Below are 15990 nucleotides of genomic sequence, written 5' to 3' on the forward strand. Positions count from 1 at the left end.
AATGAAATCCCCTAAAAGCTCATAACTCGGAGGTAATTATAAGAAGCATCAATTACCCAGCGATGCAGGTTTCATGAATTCAATTAATTTGCATAGTGATCGATTGAGGCAGGGCCCCCGGGGGCCCCGGGGAAGGGAGGACATTGTTCTGCACACCATTGATTCCACAATGTAAAACCAAAGCGCTCTCCCCTCATTCAGAGCTGCTCATTCAGCCATATTAACTTTCAGATCATTTATTTTTGTATGTCTTTCAACTCTGTTTGTTGCTATCACACAAATGCAGAGTATTACATTGTAGAGAATAATTGAATCAATACAGTCGTGGTGCTCTGGGTCTCCCAGACCCGCAGGAGCGCGGGAGCTGGCGGGAGCCTGTGCGCAGCCGGAGAGGGGTTGTTTTAACCTTTCCAGTTATTAAAATGCCCGTCTGGCTCTGGATTAACTTTCTGCACTGCACGGTTGTTATTGTTTTGCCGGGATCGGAGCGGGAAACGCCGGCGCTGTGAGGAATCCACAGAGAGGCTGGTCCCTGTCCCCGAGCATCCTGAGGCTCCATGTCGGGGTGCAGACGCAGCCAGCCCTCCTTCCCCTCGCCGTCCTTCTCCATTGCAGGCGGCCACACGCAAATAAGGGCCTGGGAGAGAGGAAGAAGCCCCTTGAAATGAAAAGCCGGCGCATAAAGGAAGAATCCTTCAGATTGAAACGGCTCTGAAAGGAGACGGGTTTTAATTCCGCCTCCCCTCCCACTGGGATATTAGACAGCTAAATAGCAGCGTGCCTGTTTCCTTCAGATAACCGGCTCCCAATGAGCACCGTAATTGTCCCCGGCCCCTCTCCGGCGCCGTGCCGAGCAGGTCATTTACCGCCCGGCACACGCAGCTGAACACAAATCCATTTTCCAGGAGAAATTTCTATTCTTATCTGGGCTCTGCAAGAGGGTCGCACGCGGCCCCCGTTAATTGAAGCTTTGGTGTTGGTTGGAGGAGGCCTCTGATCGGCTCCGCAAAGGGCTGAGACGACGCCGCGCGCCTGCGCCCGCCGGGCACCGCCGGGACGGCCACGCCGGGGAGGGCATCCTGACAGAGAAGGAGAGAGCACGTACACCCCACCTCAGCAGTGACATGCCCCAGGGCCACCTGCCTTCAGCCCCGGGCTGGTGGCCCACGCAGACCCAACCTGTAGCGCCGAGCGCCCGCCCAGGGCGCTCCCCGTGATCCGGCGTCTTCTGAGCGCTTTGGCTCGTTTGCTGCAATATCCTCCAGCAAATCAACCATCCCCTTCTTGGGATGTTTTCAATCTGTTTTATGTTGATTTTAATTAAAGAATTTGAAACTGAACAAACAGTTCGTAGCAGGTGGCCATACGAGTGTGAAATAAGCAAACTGTTCTCTCTGCCACAAACCCCACCAGTAAATTCCTTCAAATTAATCCCAGCCTCCGAGAGGCTGCCGGCTCTGTCTGAAGCAAGCCGGGCTCTGCCATTCTCCAAATATTTGCCTTCATCCCAGTGCCAGGAGCCGGGGAGCAGGGGTGGACAGAAGCCCTGTCCTCGGCAGGGCAGCTGTCTGCCCACCTTTGCTCCTTGAGAACAGCAAGGCTGATTTCCCACTGGGGAAATACTGCACCACGGATTTGGGAGAGGCTCCTGGAGCCTGGCCGCACCCTGTAATGCCACCAGCATCAACCCTAGCCAACGAGGAACCCTTCCTCACCCTCCTCCTCCTCCTGCCCAAGCATCCCTTCTCTGCTCCAGGACTGTCCTCTGCAGCAAGGAGCTCCTGCCATGACCTTGACGGTACAGAGGGAAGGGCCCCTGCCCAGGTAACAGCCACTGCATATTGATGGCCCCCAGGGAAGGCAGAGGCGAAGCATAGATGCCCACAAGCCTTTATTCTTGCAAGGCTGTGCCAGAGACAGCAAGGGGAGAGAAAAAAGGAGGGAGAAGAAACACACTCACGCTCCTCTTCATCTCACACTCCTGCCCTCTTCCAGGAATCTTATCAGCATCTCTAAGAGATCACATTTTGCCCTCTGGAAACACCAGCTCCCTCACTGACTGCAGGTGGAGAGGAGCCATGGGGTTGTGCAGTGTCTTGGATCCTGTCCCCTGGCCCTGGGGTGCAGAGGCACCTTGTGCCATTTCCATTTCCCTCCTGGTTCCCACCTCACCTGCTCTTCCTGCTTCTCCAACCACAGCCAGGGTTGTGATTTTAACAGATTCCCTGTCACTTGCTGTCTCCCACCCCAGCTTCTGGTCTCAACTCCATTCTGGGGAGGGAGGCAGCTCTGACCCCACCCCAGCCACGGAGCCACTGAGCCACCAGCTCCTCACTCCACTCCTTTCAGAGGGACAGGCTTGTCCATCACTCCCTTTTCCCTCTGCAGTGCTCAGAGCATGTTTAACATCCCATCTCTCCTGTCCCCAGTAACTCAGAGCCAGGACTCCAGAGCCACACTCCAGTCAGGCCACGCTCCCAGGAGCCCGTGTGTGCCCACGCCAGCCGAGTTACCCAGATAATTACAAGATGTTCCACTTTCCTGGGATTACCGTCGGTTTTTCTTCCCTTCCCCTCAATAAATATGGATGCACAGCTGCTGCTAAACACAAGCAACAGAAATAAAAAGGGGGCAGGCTGCGAGACGCCGCTGCTTCCCTCTGCTTCCCTCCCTGGGTGCGCTCCCGGAGCTGCCGCTGTCCCGGATTCAGGCGGCTTGGAGGCGAGGGGGTGGATTGGGATTTTTTTTTCCCCCAAATGCCAGGCCCAGGTGTCTGTGAAGACAAAAGAATGCTAACAAACACCTGGGGAAGGAGACAGGATTTAATAGAAAAGGAGGCAGCACAGCTTCTCCCACAGCCTCGCCCCGGAGCCTGGAAGGAAGCGCTGAGATTAAAGAGCTGAACCCCTTCCGTGAAGGCACCACGGGAATGCCTCATCCCAGTGCTTCCTCCCAGCCTTTAAAGGCAGGGATATGCTCTGCTCCATATATTAATCTCCTAATCACTAAATTAATTTCCATCTCAGTTACAGCACGCTCGGAGTCTATTAGTAAATCCTGGCCTGGCTGCTTGGCAACTTTTGTTGTAAGATTCCTATTAGATCGTGTTTCAAACCAGCGGAGATGGAGCAGTTATTATCTTAATAAGTCAAACATTAAAGGCACTACAGCGGGGATGGGAGCGCTCCTGCTGCTCCCAGCCGTGCATCCAGGCACACACAGCACACCTGGATGGATGGCAGGGATCCCCACCCCTCCCGCCCTCGGGGAGCCCACCCTGCGCCCCCAGCACCCCTGGGGCCAGTGCCATGCCATGCTGCACGTCATTCCTCACTCCTGGAGCCCACGCAGAGCTGGTCTCCTGCTGGGCTTCATTCCAGAGAGGAACAACCAGAAGTGTTTGCTCACTCGTCTGTGAACTGATTTTCACCCAACCCCTGGTGCATCCCCTGCACAGGCAGGACGGGGGCACGGGCAGAGGGCACTGGGCAGCACCGTGCCGGGCTGTGGAGGGGCTCAGGACCAGCACGGGGGGACAGAGCCCGGCTGGGGATGCCCGGGAAGCACACAGGCACGGACAGGCACCCTGTGTGCCCCCCAGGCCAGCGCAGGAGGCTGTGCCAGCTCACTGCAGATTGCCTCCACCATCCACCCCTCTTCCCGCGCCGCACGCCGGCTCCTCCGGCTCAGTGGCGTGAAATTTAATTTGCAGCAATCAGCTGGAGGTGAGGCAGGCGCCGAATTAGCTCGACGTGATGCTCTCGCCTCTGCCCAGACCCCCCCCGCTGGCAGGCGGTGGAGGCACACGGTGCTCTCTGCCTGTCATCCCAAGCCCAGCACACCCGGACGGGGGGTCACCCAGCCAGGGCCATCGTGGGAACACGGGATCAGCCCGAGCTGCCGTGCTCCTCCCGCCTGGTTACAGGAGCAACACGGAGGGTGAGTTATGGCGTGGCTGGATGCACACATATTCTGATAAGGAAGAATAATAACTTGTCAAAGATATATATGATATGTGTTTTCTTTCCAGACAGAATATATATTGGGATAATTCATCAACTTGGCCTGGCACTGGCCAGAAGAGAGAAAGAACAGAAAAAGAAACTCAATAAAAAGAAGTCAAGGCAGAAAAACCCCTTGGCACTGAGTGCCACCTCCCTGCTGGCTCCCTCTGCTCCAAACTTTGTCTGGCAGGGACTCCTCGGCTGTTCCACTGGACTCGACTGCATCCACAGGGATGCTGTGCCATGAGCACCACAGTGGGCTGGGGACAGCTGTGTCCCCAGCCACCCTAAGGCCATGAAGAGGAGTAAAATGTGAGTGAGAGAAAGAAACACTGGTTTGGGCCAGAGAGAAAACCTAAGCACCAACAGCCCCAACTCCGTGCTGCCTAACCCTGCTCTGAGCACCTCCCACGAGCAGGACTGTGGCACAAACACCGGGACACAGGGGCTGAAAGCTGGCACATCCCAACCTGGCACACCCAGGGAACCACAGGAAGATGCAGAGGGGGTTTGTAAAGTGATTTGTCAACTGACAAGCAAAAATATATTACCAATTTAGGCCCGTGATTTGCCTGCAACTTTTTTATCCTTGAGATGCTGTTGAATAGATTAAAGTGTCAGCTTTGATCCGTGCATTTGGATGGAAACATAAATATCTCCGGCGCTTCTCCTCCCGGTCAGCTCCTGCCGCGGGGCCGGCGGGCCCGGGGGTGCTGCCTGGCCGTGCCCACCCCCAGACAGAGCCCCAGGGCTTCTGCAGGGACCCTTGGCAGTGCCTTTTGGGCTGCTCCTCGTCCCCCAGGCTGTGCTTCCATGGGAGGAGGCAGCTGTGGCTGTGGAGCAGGAGCAGGATTTGGGCGGTAATCCCGTCTATCCTCCCTGCACGCTCGGCTGAGCTCGGCGTGGCTTCCCAGCTCCCAGCCCGGCTGGCCGAGCAAATCCTGCTCGCACGGAGCTGTCAAAAGTGGATCCGAGTGCACAGGGCAGCAGCTTCCCTCTGCTCCTCAGTCTGGGGCTGCATCCCTGCTCCTGGGGATTTGCACCCTCCTGCCTCGCTCCCTCCATCCCGCAGCCCTGGCATGGGCACAGCAGCGGCTGCCCCCAGGGCAGCACCAAGGCAGCACCCCCAGAAATGCCAGGATAGCAGGGCGAGACCTGGAATTACGCTGATATTTCGTTTAGTGGGAATTTGGCTGGACCTGCCAATGTTTTAATGCTGGTATAGAGCACAGGCTTGGCTGGAGAGTGCAGGGAGGAATTTTGGATGCTCCTGGGATGCGGGATGCACATCCCAGGTGCAGGATGTGCCACTGGGACAGTTCTCATACTGGCACTACCCCTGCAGCCTCGTTGGACACGGCTCTGTGTGGTGCCACACCAGTGCCAGCTAAGCACCTGCTCCTGGAGCAGTGAGCAGAGATCTCTGTTCTGGGTAATTTCCTGACACAGAAATATGCAGCATCATTCCACTTTCAGGCAGGGAAACAAATGAGTCTCTTCTTGCTCCCCTCTCCTGTTTTCCCCTCCTCCCCACCCTCATTTGATCCCGCTCCATGTGGCAACATCAAACGAGCGTTGAATATTTTAGCTCCTGTAAAATATTTATGTTATAACGCACGGAAGGAAATTGGTCGGTTCCAGGCCATGTAAACATATGCCTCCAAACAGCTGGATCCCTGGCAGTGCTGGGTGAGGATGTGGCTGCACAGCTGTTGCATTCCCAGGTATTTAAAGCCCTGGGAGGCCAAGCATGACCAGGAAGGGGCAGGGAAAGGAGGACCAGGATCTCAGAGCTCGAACGGCAGACGATGGAGCATCGCTCGCCCTCAGGCAGCTCCTCTGCCCTGCCCCACAGAAGGGTGGGCAAAGGTGGTGCTCTGAACCCCTAGAAGAGTGAGGGGAGGGAGGGGGCCTGCCCTCCACCCAGCAACTGGAGATTAATTGAGGCCTGCCATTAAAATGTCACCGAGAAAATTATTAAGTTAAGGTAAACCACTTCCACGCGTCAAAAGCAAAGGCAATCAGTCCCAGGCATGTCCCCCTAGGAAATTATGTGGAGTAATTAATCAAAAAGCTAATGAGAAATGTGTTTTCTTTCCCAGCCTAACACCACATCATATTCTTATTAGCCAAGGTTATTACAATAGTAATCATGCATGCTCCGAGTTCAGATTGGGTTTTTTGCTCCACTGCCACCAATTTAGAAAGCCATTAATGGGAAAGATAAACCCCGATACACAAACCAGCCTTTTGTGTTTGTGTGCCCGGCGGGTGATCCTTGCCTGTCACCCAATTCTGGGCCACCTCTGCCCGTCATGACGGGGATCACGGGTGGGCACTGCCAGACCCACCAGAGACACACCACAAACCAGGGAGCTGCTGGGCTGAGGCTGCCAGATCCCCTGGTGCCCTGCTCTGCTCTTCCAGTCCTTTCCCAGGATGGAAATAATCAACACTCAAACTCCAAGAGACATTCTCACTGTGCACAGGAGACAGGTTAGGATTAGGGTTCAGGAAATTGGGAACGGCGCTGTTTGTGAGCACCCAGTCCTGGCACTGGATGCTCATCCCTTATCCAGCTCTATCCCTCTTGTTCTAATGCCAGGAAGGGAGACACGAGTTGCTCTGTAAATCCAGCTGGAAGCAGGTAATCTGCTTGCTACAATGGGTTCCCCCTTGGCCCAGCTCAAAGCACAGCCACCTGCCAATCTCAGCAGCCCCAAACTGCACCGTCAGCACCTGGCAAAGGGAAACCAGCTCTGCTTGATATTCAGCATTAAATAATTCAGCCCCTACAGAGAGACGGGGGAGAAGAATGAGCCTGACAAAAAATATAAAGATTTCCTATGCCCTGTTAAAAATGCATTGACCTGATTAGCTCAGCTCGAGGAATGCTGAGCCACGCTGGAGCTGAGCAGGGAATCCCAGTCTGCACTGACAGCAGCTCGGAGAGGACCTTGGCGGGCAAATCCCACTCTCCAGTGCACAGGAGCACCTTCTGTGGGGGGGGGGGTTGGTGTGTTTTCCTGCTAAACCTCTTTTCCTTGCTTGCATACATGTGACACATGGGAGATCTTGCTGCAGGAGGGCCTTTCCTTCAAAGAATCACAGAAACAGTTGGAACAAGTTGGAAAAGACCTCCAAGATCATCAAGACCAGCCTTTGACCAATCACCACCTTGTCAACTAGACCAGAGCACTGAGTGCCATGTCCAGTTGCCTCTTGTCCAGGGACATCCCACAGCTTCCCTGTGCTGCCCCTGGCAGCTCCCTCAGGGCTCCGTGGGCACGAGCCAGAGCATTGGAGCCCCCCTCCCTTCCCTGAGCCCCCCTGCACAGCTGCCCCTCTGCCTCCCCCCTGCCACACCGCTGAGGAATCCCACACATTCTCTCCAGGATGTTTGGCAGCCCCAGCTTTGATGTGTGGATTAATGAGAACTGACACCACTGGAGCAAAGCCTTCAGAAGCCCAAAGGCAGGGCCCAGGGCAAGCCTGGAGGGGACAAGGCTCTCTGAGTGCTCCCTTTGATCGCTCCGTGCTTGGCTTCACCTCCCAGCAGCGGGAGCAGGGCCTGGAGGGGTGGTGGCACACACAGTCGGGCTGCCCAGGGCTGGGTGGTTCCAGTGGGTACCCTGGATGGTCCCACTGGGCACCATCCCTGGGGCTGGGTTCGCAGTGGCACCCTGGCACAGCCACCTGAGCACACACTGGCATCCCAGTGAGGACATCCCATGGGAGCCAGGCTGGAGCCTCCCAGCACTGCTCCCTCCTCCCTGCCCACCCCGGCACAGGGCAAGGTCACAGGTGCTCACCTGTAGCACTGGAGCTGCGCTGGCCAGGAAGGGGATGTGGTGTCTCCATGTCCTCTGCCTGGAACAGGGCTCCTCTCCTCTAGGCTGGGGACCTCATGGCATGGCACTTGAGCAGGGCTGGATTTGGCCAATGTCCCGGCACGGCACCTGGAGAGAAAACAACCACGTCACCAAGAGAGAAAACAACCACATCACCACCCAAACACCCCAAGGAGGAGTTGCTGCAATATAATAAACTCCCTTCTAATCCACTGACTGAAAAACCTCCAGGCATAAACCTCCCTGGGATCCCAACAGGAGCACAGCTGGGGGCAAGGAGCTGTTAGTGCCGAGCGGGATGAGGAGGATGAGGAAGGCTGTGGTGGGACCAGCAACCAAGAGCTCTAATCCCTGCTGCCAGCATTGCTCTCCAGGGCTCTCCACAGCCCCCTTCATCAGAAGGGGCTCCCCCAGGGTGGGTGGGCAGAGCCTCCCCTCTGCAGCATTCAGAGAAGGGCCCTTCAAGAGGAAATCCATTTGTTAGCCAGTAATTACACACGGACCAGAACACTGCCAGGGCATCAGGGACATAAAGCACTCCACAGTTATAATCTGGAATTCCTGCTGGAGGGTGTTTACTGCTGGAGCAACACTTGGTTTACAGCAGGGCACCAGCCTGGCCCTGGGGCCAGAGGTGCCAACAGGCAGAGGGTCCTGCCCTCAGCCACCGCTGCTGGAATCCCCTGGAGCAGCCACAAGTCACTGGGGACGTGGCCATGGGCATCCCCCAGAGCAGCCGAGGCCGTGGGCCTCGCCCTTGCCAGCCCTGCAATCCCTGTCCCCACAGCAGAGGGTACCAGGCTCTGGGCACTGCCATCCTCACCTTCTCCTCCTGCACAGGAACTCGGGCTGGCGGTGTCGGGCGGCCTTGGCTGATGAAGTTATAATTCCTGAAGTTCCTCCAAAATGAATATGGATGCACATCTGCCTCCGCTTAGGTGTAACAAATTGGTAGAGATTGTGTTAAATTATGCTGAAACCGTGTCCACTGCCAACATCCCAGCTACCCCGGGCACGGAGTGGTTGTGGCCCGGAGCTGCCGGAATCTTCCATGGACTGGAAGAAAGAAATGCTGCAGTTTTAACTCTTCACCAGTTTAGTGCAGAGGGGGTCCTCCACATGCTCATGCTCCTGGAGAGGATGAGCAGACACTCTGGGGGAGGCAGGGGGGGGCCAGGCTGCCCCTGAGACCCGATTCCATGGTGGGGACACGGTGCTGTCCCCCAGGGGTGGCCACAGGGTAACTGAGGCACGGGAACCTTCCCACGCCCCGGGTGTGCAGCAGAGCGTGGCTGAACCATGAGCCCAATTACCCAGGGCCTTGCTCTACCCGCCAGATAACGCATCTAAAACATGTTTATTTCCATCCAGGCTGCTTCTCAATTTGATTATTTATCTCCCATTTAGCCTCTGACAGATCAAAGGCTCGGCGGAGGGGAAGCGGAGCCGGGCTGCGCATGAAAATGAGCCTTGATACATAATTAATTAACATAAAACAGTTTCATTAGGAGATGGTGTTACATGGCTGTTTGTCTTAAAAATTTAAGCTGTGTAAAGAGCACGAGGGAAAAATACATCTCCCTGCCAGCCCCTTCCCCGTTGCTGCCCAGCCCAGCCCAGCTCCAGCTCCCGGGAGCACAGGGAGGGGTTGGAGCGTGGCCCCTCTCCCTGAATTGCACGCCATGCCTCCTACCCTTGATTATTAATCTGTTTTTAATTCTATTAAGAGATAGCCAGGAGAAAGAGTATCAATTTTAGATTAACAAGGTTATTAGCACTTAATTATGTGAGGTGTCTTTGTAATTGAAAAGGAAAAGAGGAAGCGCCATAAATATCCCGGCCCCCGAGCTCCTGGGGGTTTGCGGGTGGCTCTTTATTCACGAGGCTGTGGAACCATAAATATTAAATATCTGGTGAAAAAAAATTACAAGGCAGAGAGAGGATGCCCTCTGGATATTCCGGCGCCGAATGCTCTTGCATTTACAAATATTCATTAACTGGGATCTGCAAAGTTATTTCCACCAAGACTCGGCGAAGGAGGAAGAGAGAGAGAGGTTATTGAAAAAAAAAATAAGAGTCTAGAGTAAATATTATTAGTAATTTTTATCTCTGCGTGTCCCTAATTATGCCATAATTAGGGAAAGTGCACATATGCATATACAATCACTAACCTGTCGGTCTCGGGGATCTTCATTCCCAGCCCTGCTGTGGGATGGAGTTGCTGGGAAAAACTCTTCTCCCCCAAAAAGAAATGGGGGGGGAGTGCCCTGGGAGGACCCCACTGTGGCACCATCCCCCAGTGCTCCGTGCTGGAAGCCCGGGACGATTTAGGGAGCCACCAGCTCTTCCCAGCACCCACGACCTGGAGCTGCTGCCAGTTAGAGAGAAATTAAATGACAAATCTCAGGCTCTTTTTAATTAAAAAATAATAGAACTCAGCAGGAAACGGTGCAAAAACACAGCACTTCCAGAACCCACTTTGCTGGAGCTGTTAAAAAAACAACAGCCAAGAGGCAGGTGGGGGGGGAGAAGCCACATTCACAGGGACAGGTGTGGCAGGACAGGTGTGGCAGGACAGGTGTGACAGGACAGACACAGGGTGGCCAAGGGTCCATTCCCAGGACCATCCCTCCCACCAGCCCCACGAGTCCCCCTCCCATGGGCAGGGAGCTCCTGGGGGAAGGCAGTGTCACACCCCAGGAATTAAGCTCTTAATCTAAACACATTACCCTGAGCTCATCAACAAAAATCTAATTACGACGCGTGAGGCCAAGCTTAATTGCTCGTCCTTGACATGAGCAGTGCCCACGGAAGCCCATGAGCCAGAGAGAGCCTGTTACTGGTATTATCCTGCTCCTTGCAAAAGTAGGAAAGGAAAACGGGGAAAAAGTACTGTTGTGCAATTAGCAGCAGAACACCAGGCAAATGAGCTTGTTAATTGTTGGGGGAAGCTCCGAGGGTCATTAGCAGGTGCCTGTCTGGGGGCTGGGCAGGGGGAGGCTGCTGGGATGCCAGTGCCAGCTCCAGAGGGACAGACAGGCAGTGGCAAGACCTCAGGGACTCCAAAAAGGAGGAAAATGGCTTAAACCCAGCTTTTCTCAGAGTAACAGAGCGTAAAGACAGGAGCTGGAGCAGATTCTGAGCTCGGCCCTGTTGTCCCACCCTGGGGAGCCAGGCCCAGCTTCCCCCAAACACCCCTGGGCTCCTCGTTAGCTGATCCCACTAATGAGGGAATCGGGATGCAGGAGGTGGCTGAGCCCCGCTGCCTCCCCCGCGCGCTCCTCCCCGACTTATCACCAGTCACAGGATGTTTACAATAATTTTTAATTTGCGCAATTATTAATCATTTTTCTATCTGTCTCATTTGCATAATAATTACTCTGCTCGCTGTTTGCCATGACTGTGAATGACAGTGGTTTAAATTAAATTAAGATTTTAATATTCATTTTTTTGGGTTAAAGCTAATCAAAGTTGCTGCTCTATGCCAAGACCGGGGCTGTGCCCTTCCAGAACCACTAATGAAGAGATCCACGTCCCGGTGTCACTCCTCCATCTCCATCACCCCGCTCGTCCCAGAGGATCCCGCAGCATTTTCCAATTGCTCTGCTGCCAGAACTGCTCAGACATCTGGGACAGGACATGTGGGATGCAGAGCAAGGGCACGGGGACAAACCTGCCTCCCTGCTCCCTGGGCAGCACACGGGGACAGGATCATCACCTGAGCTCCCCATACCCTCATTTTGCATAGATGCATCTTAAAAATAAAATATCTGGTAACAAACATGTAACAGATGTATAAACCCAGCATTGTGATGAACGAGGAGGTCCCCAGGTTAGTACCTCTAAAATTTTTAAACCCCAGCTTTCAAAATCAGCTGCAAGAGCAGAACTCGATACTGCTTTCAGGTCCTAAGCACAACATTTTTTTTAGTACCAGCATTAAAATTGCTTTACTTCCCTAAGAGCAGCTTATAATTCCAGCTATGACACGAGCCAGCTGTGACTGTGGCTCTGCAAGAGCAGCCACTGTCACTAAGCAGGTGAGGAAGGTACCAGCATCCACCTGAGCGACAACTCTGCTCACAAGGGCAAATTCAATCATTCCACAGTAGGTTTTTTCACATTTCCAGCAGCACTCAGATAAGTGAGAGCAAAAATGAGTGTGTGTCAAGTGGAACTGCACTTGTCAAGGCTGCACCTGCCTCAGGTTACAGGGGCAAAAAAAATAGGACCTTGATGACAGAAAGGGGAAGTACAACTGGAAACACCTGAGCAGGCTGACAACACCCTGGGAGCCCCCACCTCCCACCATCACCTCCCACTCCCAAACCATTCCCTGCCCAACAGGCTGCAACAGGGCCCAGGCTGGGAAAGATTTACCCACCTTGGAAAAACCACCACCACACAAAATCACGTAAAAAAAAGAAAGGTGTTATTTACAGGTGTACACACCACTTCCAGGACTGCTAGAAACGTTACACAGGGATAAAAAACTGGGAAGTCCCAAGAGTCTGGCATTCCAGGGCAGATTTTGCCATTATCCCTCCCACCCACAGCCCTCCTAACGCTGGAGAATCCCTGGAAAGAGCGATCCTGCCCTGCCCCTGCCCACTGCTGCAGCCAAGGCATCTCCATGGAAACTGCTGCCTGCATTCCATCCCTGCTCCCCAGCACCTCAACAAGAACAACTGTATTTATTTCCACAAGTGCTTTCTGGCACGCAGGGATTAAGGGAAGCTCTGCCTGGCCTCCAGCTCTGAGACTGACAAATCTGATCACAGGGGAGGGGTTGTCACACTTCACACCAGAGCCCCAGGCAGCAGCGTGGGGGAAGTGCTGAGATCAGCACTGTCCAGAAGGGTCTGGGGGAACCAGCTGCTCCAAAATATAAGGGAAGCAATTTAACCACTCTCCATACATTTACTTCCACAAGAAATGGACTCCCCCAAAGAGTTGCTGGCGCTCCAGAAGATCCTGCTGCCCAATGCAGGTCACTCTTCTAGCGCCAGAGCATTCCCTGCTCACTTTCCTGCTTGGACAGGGCAAGGAAAAGCTGAGTTTGAACTTCACTGCACTTTGGTGACTCTGGGATCTACAGGGCACGATAACTACACAAACTCAGCAGAAGTTCAGAAGCTAAACTTAACCTTAGTTATGGAGCAGACCAACCTACTGCATGAGTGTAACTCGTGACCAAGCGTTCGGCATATTTGCACCTGAGATTTAGGACACCTGAGGCTTGGGAACCACCCCCAGAGGTCACAGCATTTGGCATAGAACAAAAGAGTTTGTTAGAAGACAACTAAAGGGACCAGGGACCAGTGTCTTCCACAGAGAGCTGGGGGCTCCTGCAGGCAGTGGCCCCTTCAAGTCTCTGAGCTTGTTCCTGGTTGACAGGGAATCCAGCCTTGCCTCTCGGAAGATGGTCCACTGGAATACTGAATGCCAAGGACAGGGCTTGTTCCAGGGAGAGCAGGCCATTCCTCACAGCTTTGGCAGCAGGTGATGTCCAGGGGATCACTCCAGGAGCTCTGCACAGTTCTTGTCTCACCTACATGTCCTCAACACTCCACTTGTAGGCGAGTTCCTGCACCGCCTTCTTGTTGGCAATCCGGGCAAAGCGCTGCTGCTCGAACCCATTGGACCTGCAAAGGGACACCCAGGTGACCAGGAGCTGCTGGGCAGAAGCTTTTCTAAAGCCACAAAACTTGGCAGAGGTCCTACAAGTTCTCCACTACATTTACTCTGGTTACTGTGGTTACCAACAGTTCGCACCTCTGAGGTTACTCACACCCCTCCTGAGAGTACCAGCCTTGTCCTTCTGTCCCATCACCCATTTGTAACTTAATCTATTCAAATTTCCAACTGCCAACAACCTCACTCATCCAGTAACTGGGAATCTTTACACTATGACCACTCTGCAGCAAAATTCATTTATTTTTACTCTATTTTAACAGAAACAAGTACCTGTCCACACCGTCCCAGCGATGCCCAGGCCAGATGTTAAACCTGTTGAGTGGAGGTGCTGGTCCCTTGTACCTGGGTTTTTCTGGAACAAAAAGAGCAGAACAGCTGTTTGTTTTCAGCACAACCAGGGGGTCACATCCTCACCCATCCAAGGGGTGTCTGCAGGTACACAGGCAGGGTGCACAGGCCACCTGACAGCCAGGTACAGCTCCCAGAGGAAGCTCCCAAAGACCCACTTCAGCAAACTGCACCCTGCCAAGTTTTAACTCAGCAGATCCTGCTCTGAGCTAAGAAATCATAGTCACCATTACTGGTAACAAGGCAGTAACTCCAGAGACCACAGAAAAAGTCCCTCAGGATTCAGCTGTTCCAGCAATTTACAGAAGAGCAGCTGCCTTTCTACGCTGCTGAGGCCCTAAAACACACACAGGTGTAATTCCAGAGCCAAACCTTTCTCCTTGTTCTCCTTGGCCTTCCTTTTTTTGATGAGGGCAGCCATGGGATCTCCTTCCCTCTCTTGCTCCCTCAGCATTCGATCCAGGTCCTGGTCATCGATGTAACGGGCCAAGGGCTTCTGCATCTCTTTGATGGCATCTTCCACGTTCTGCTGCTGCTGCCTCTCCTGTGCCAGCCTGGAAAACACAGAGTTTCACCCAAACCCAAGCAATCGCTCCCCGGGACGTGTTCAGTTTGCAGGATGCATCACGCTCCTGAACTCCCACTGTGTGTGCAGCATTCCCTATGCACTCCAGCAACACAGGGAACAACTGAGGGGTCTATAAGACATGTGGAAGATGCACTCCCCTGGTCCAGACCCAAACTTGGGAGGAAGTGAAATGCAACAGCACCAGACTGGAAGCAGATCCGAACCGGGCTAAAGGCAGGAGATGGGGAACATTGGGAGCACCTCACCCTTTTCCCCACTTGGCATATTGCTCTTCTCTCTTGGCCTCTGCTTCAGCCTTCTGCCTCTGCTCCAGCTGCTCCTGTGCCAGGTTCCTCTTGCGGCCGGACTTGTCTCGGAACACTGTCTTGGCGTTCCGGGATTCCTCTGGAGGAGACAGATGCCTCAAGTCACACGTTTTGGAACATTTCACCACCTCCACACAATTCAATTGCTGTAACTTTCATTTTGTTTGTCCTACTCTCCCAAAGAGCCTGTCACCCAAAGCCACAGCAGCTGAAGCAGAGAAGGAGAAGGTGAGCTGGGCTCGGGCCGTGTTCCCACATTCCTACCTTCCAGGTGCTTCATGCTTCTGTCTGGCTTCTGGAGCTCCTGCTTCTCCTTCTGCAGCACCTCTGCTGACACCAAGCCAGCTCTGACCCCAGATGACATCGTGTTTGCCTGGAAACCAAACTGGCTGAGAACAGCACACTGAGCCAGAGATCTAACGAGGGGCCACCCAAAACCACGAGGGACAGAGCAGGGACAGCCCTGGTAAAGCCATTTGTACAAAAACTTCCCCAATTTGCCAGTCATTAGACTTCCAGTTTTTCACAGCAGGAAGCAACAAGCAGCTGGAAAGGAAAGAGGCAATGTTTACCTTCCTGGGAGATCCCCTGGTGTCCTGGCGATGTGGGGAGTGGTCCGGGGGACTCCGTGACCTATGCTGGCCCTTCCCGGCTGGAGAGCTCCGTCCTGGAGGAAACGAATCAGAGTGGGAAGATTTGATAATCCCATACAAGGGAACGGGAATCACTGTCATGCCTGCAGAGCACCAACCCACAGGATCCACCTGTGGGAGCGTGGAACACAGTGGCAGGGCGGAGACAGCCCATGGCACAGGGCAGGTGGGACACACCTGTCCCAAAACTCACCTTTCAGTTGGCTTTTCCTCAGACTGGGTGAGCCGGGCTTGTCTCTCCGAGGGGATGGATCGGGGCTGTCGTGACGCTGCTTCCTGGGAGGCGACAGCTCCGGGGTGTCGTGGCGGCGACGCCGGGGAGGGGACAGGTCTGGGGTGTCCCAACGCTGTTTTCTGGGAGGAGATGAGTCCGGCGTGTCGTGACGCTGCCTCCGGGGAGGTGACGGATCTGGCGCGTCACGACGTCGTCGCCGGGGAGGTGAAGGGTCTGGAGTGTCCTGACGCTGTCGCCGCCTGGGAGGGGACGGGTCTGGGGTGTCATGACGTTGTTTTCTGGGAGGGGATGGATCAGGGGTGTCGTGG

General features: G+C 54.3%; 1 protein-coding gene and 1 long non-coding RNA gene across 3 annotated transcripts in view; both read right to left on the reverse strand.

Annotated features, from left to right (window-relative positions):
- Positions 1-215: 215 nt before the first annotated feature.
- On the reverse strand, positions 216-10222 carry LOC113953003. Of its 2 annotated transcripts, none has more exons than XR_003529719.1 (4): positions 10027-10222; positions 8679-8911; positions 7817-7963; positions 216-637 (listed from the first exon to the last, which is right to left on the reverse strand). It is a non-coding gene; the product is annotated as an uncharacterized LOC113953003 (long non-coding RNA). The 2 variants fall into 2 exon arrangements; XR_003529718.1 differs by having other exon boundaries at positions 8679-8986.
- Positions 10223-12265: 2043 nt separating this feature from the next.
- Positions 12266-15990, reverse strand: part of BUD13 (BUD13 homolog) — a 4882-nt gene continuing 1157 nt past the window's right edge. The window contains exons 5-11 of the mRNA XM_027655639.1: positions 15641-15990; positions 15367-15461; positions 15059-15167; positions 14735-14873; positions 14273-14454; positions 13823-13904; positions 12266-13500 (exon numbers count right to left, since the gene is read on the reverse strand). The exon at positions 15641-15990 is cut by the window's right edge and continues 39 nt beyond it. Coding sequence (XP_027511440.1) covers positions 13407-13500; positions 13823-13904; positions 14273-14454; positions 14735-14873; positions 15059-15167; positions 15367-15461; positions 15641-15990 — 1051 coding nt within the window. The 3' untranslated portion in view covers positions 12266-13406. The remainder of the gene's footprint in view (positions 13501-13822; positions 13905-14272; positions 14455-14734; positions 14874-15058; positions 15168-15366; positions 15462-15640) is intronic.

Source organism: Corapipo altera, unplaced genomic scaffold, assembly GCF_003945725.1.
Source record: "Corapipo altera isolate COAL_440 unplaced genomic scaffold, ASM394572v1 71, whole genome shotgun sequence".
Classification (NCBI taxonomy): domain Eukaryota; kingdom Metazoa; phylum Chordata; class Aves; order Passeriformes; family Pipridae; genus Corapipo; species Corapipo altera.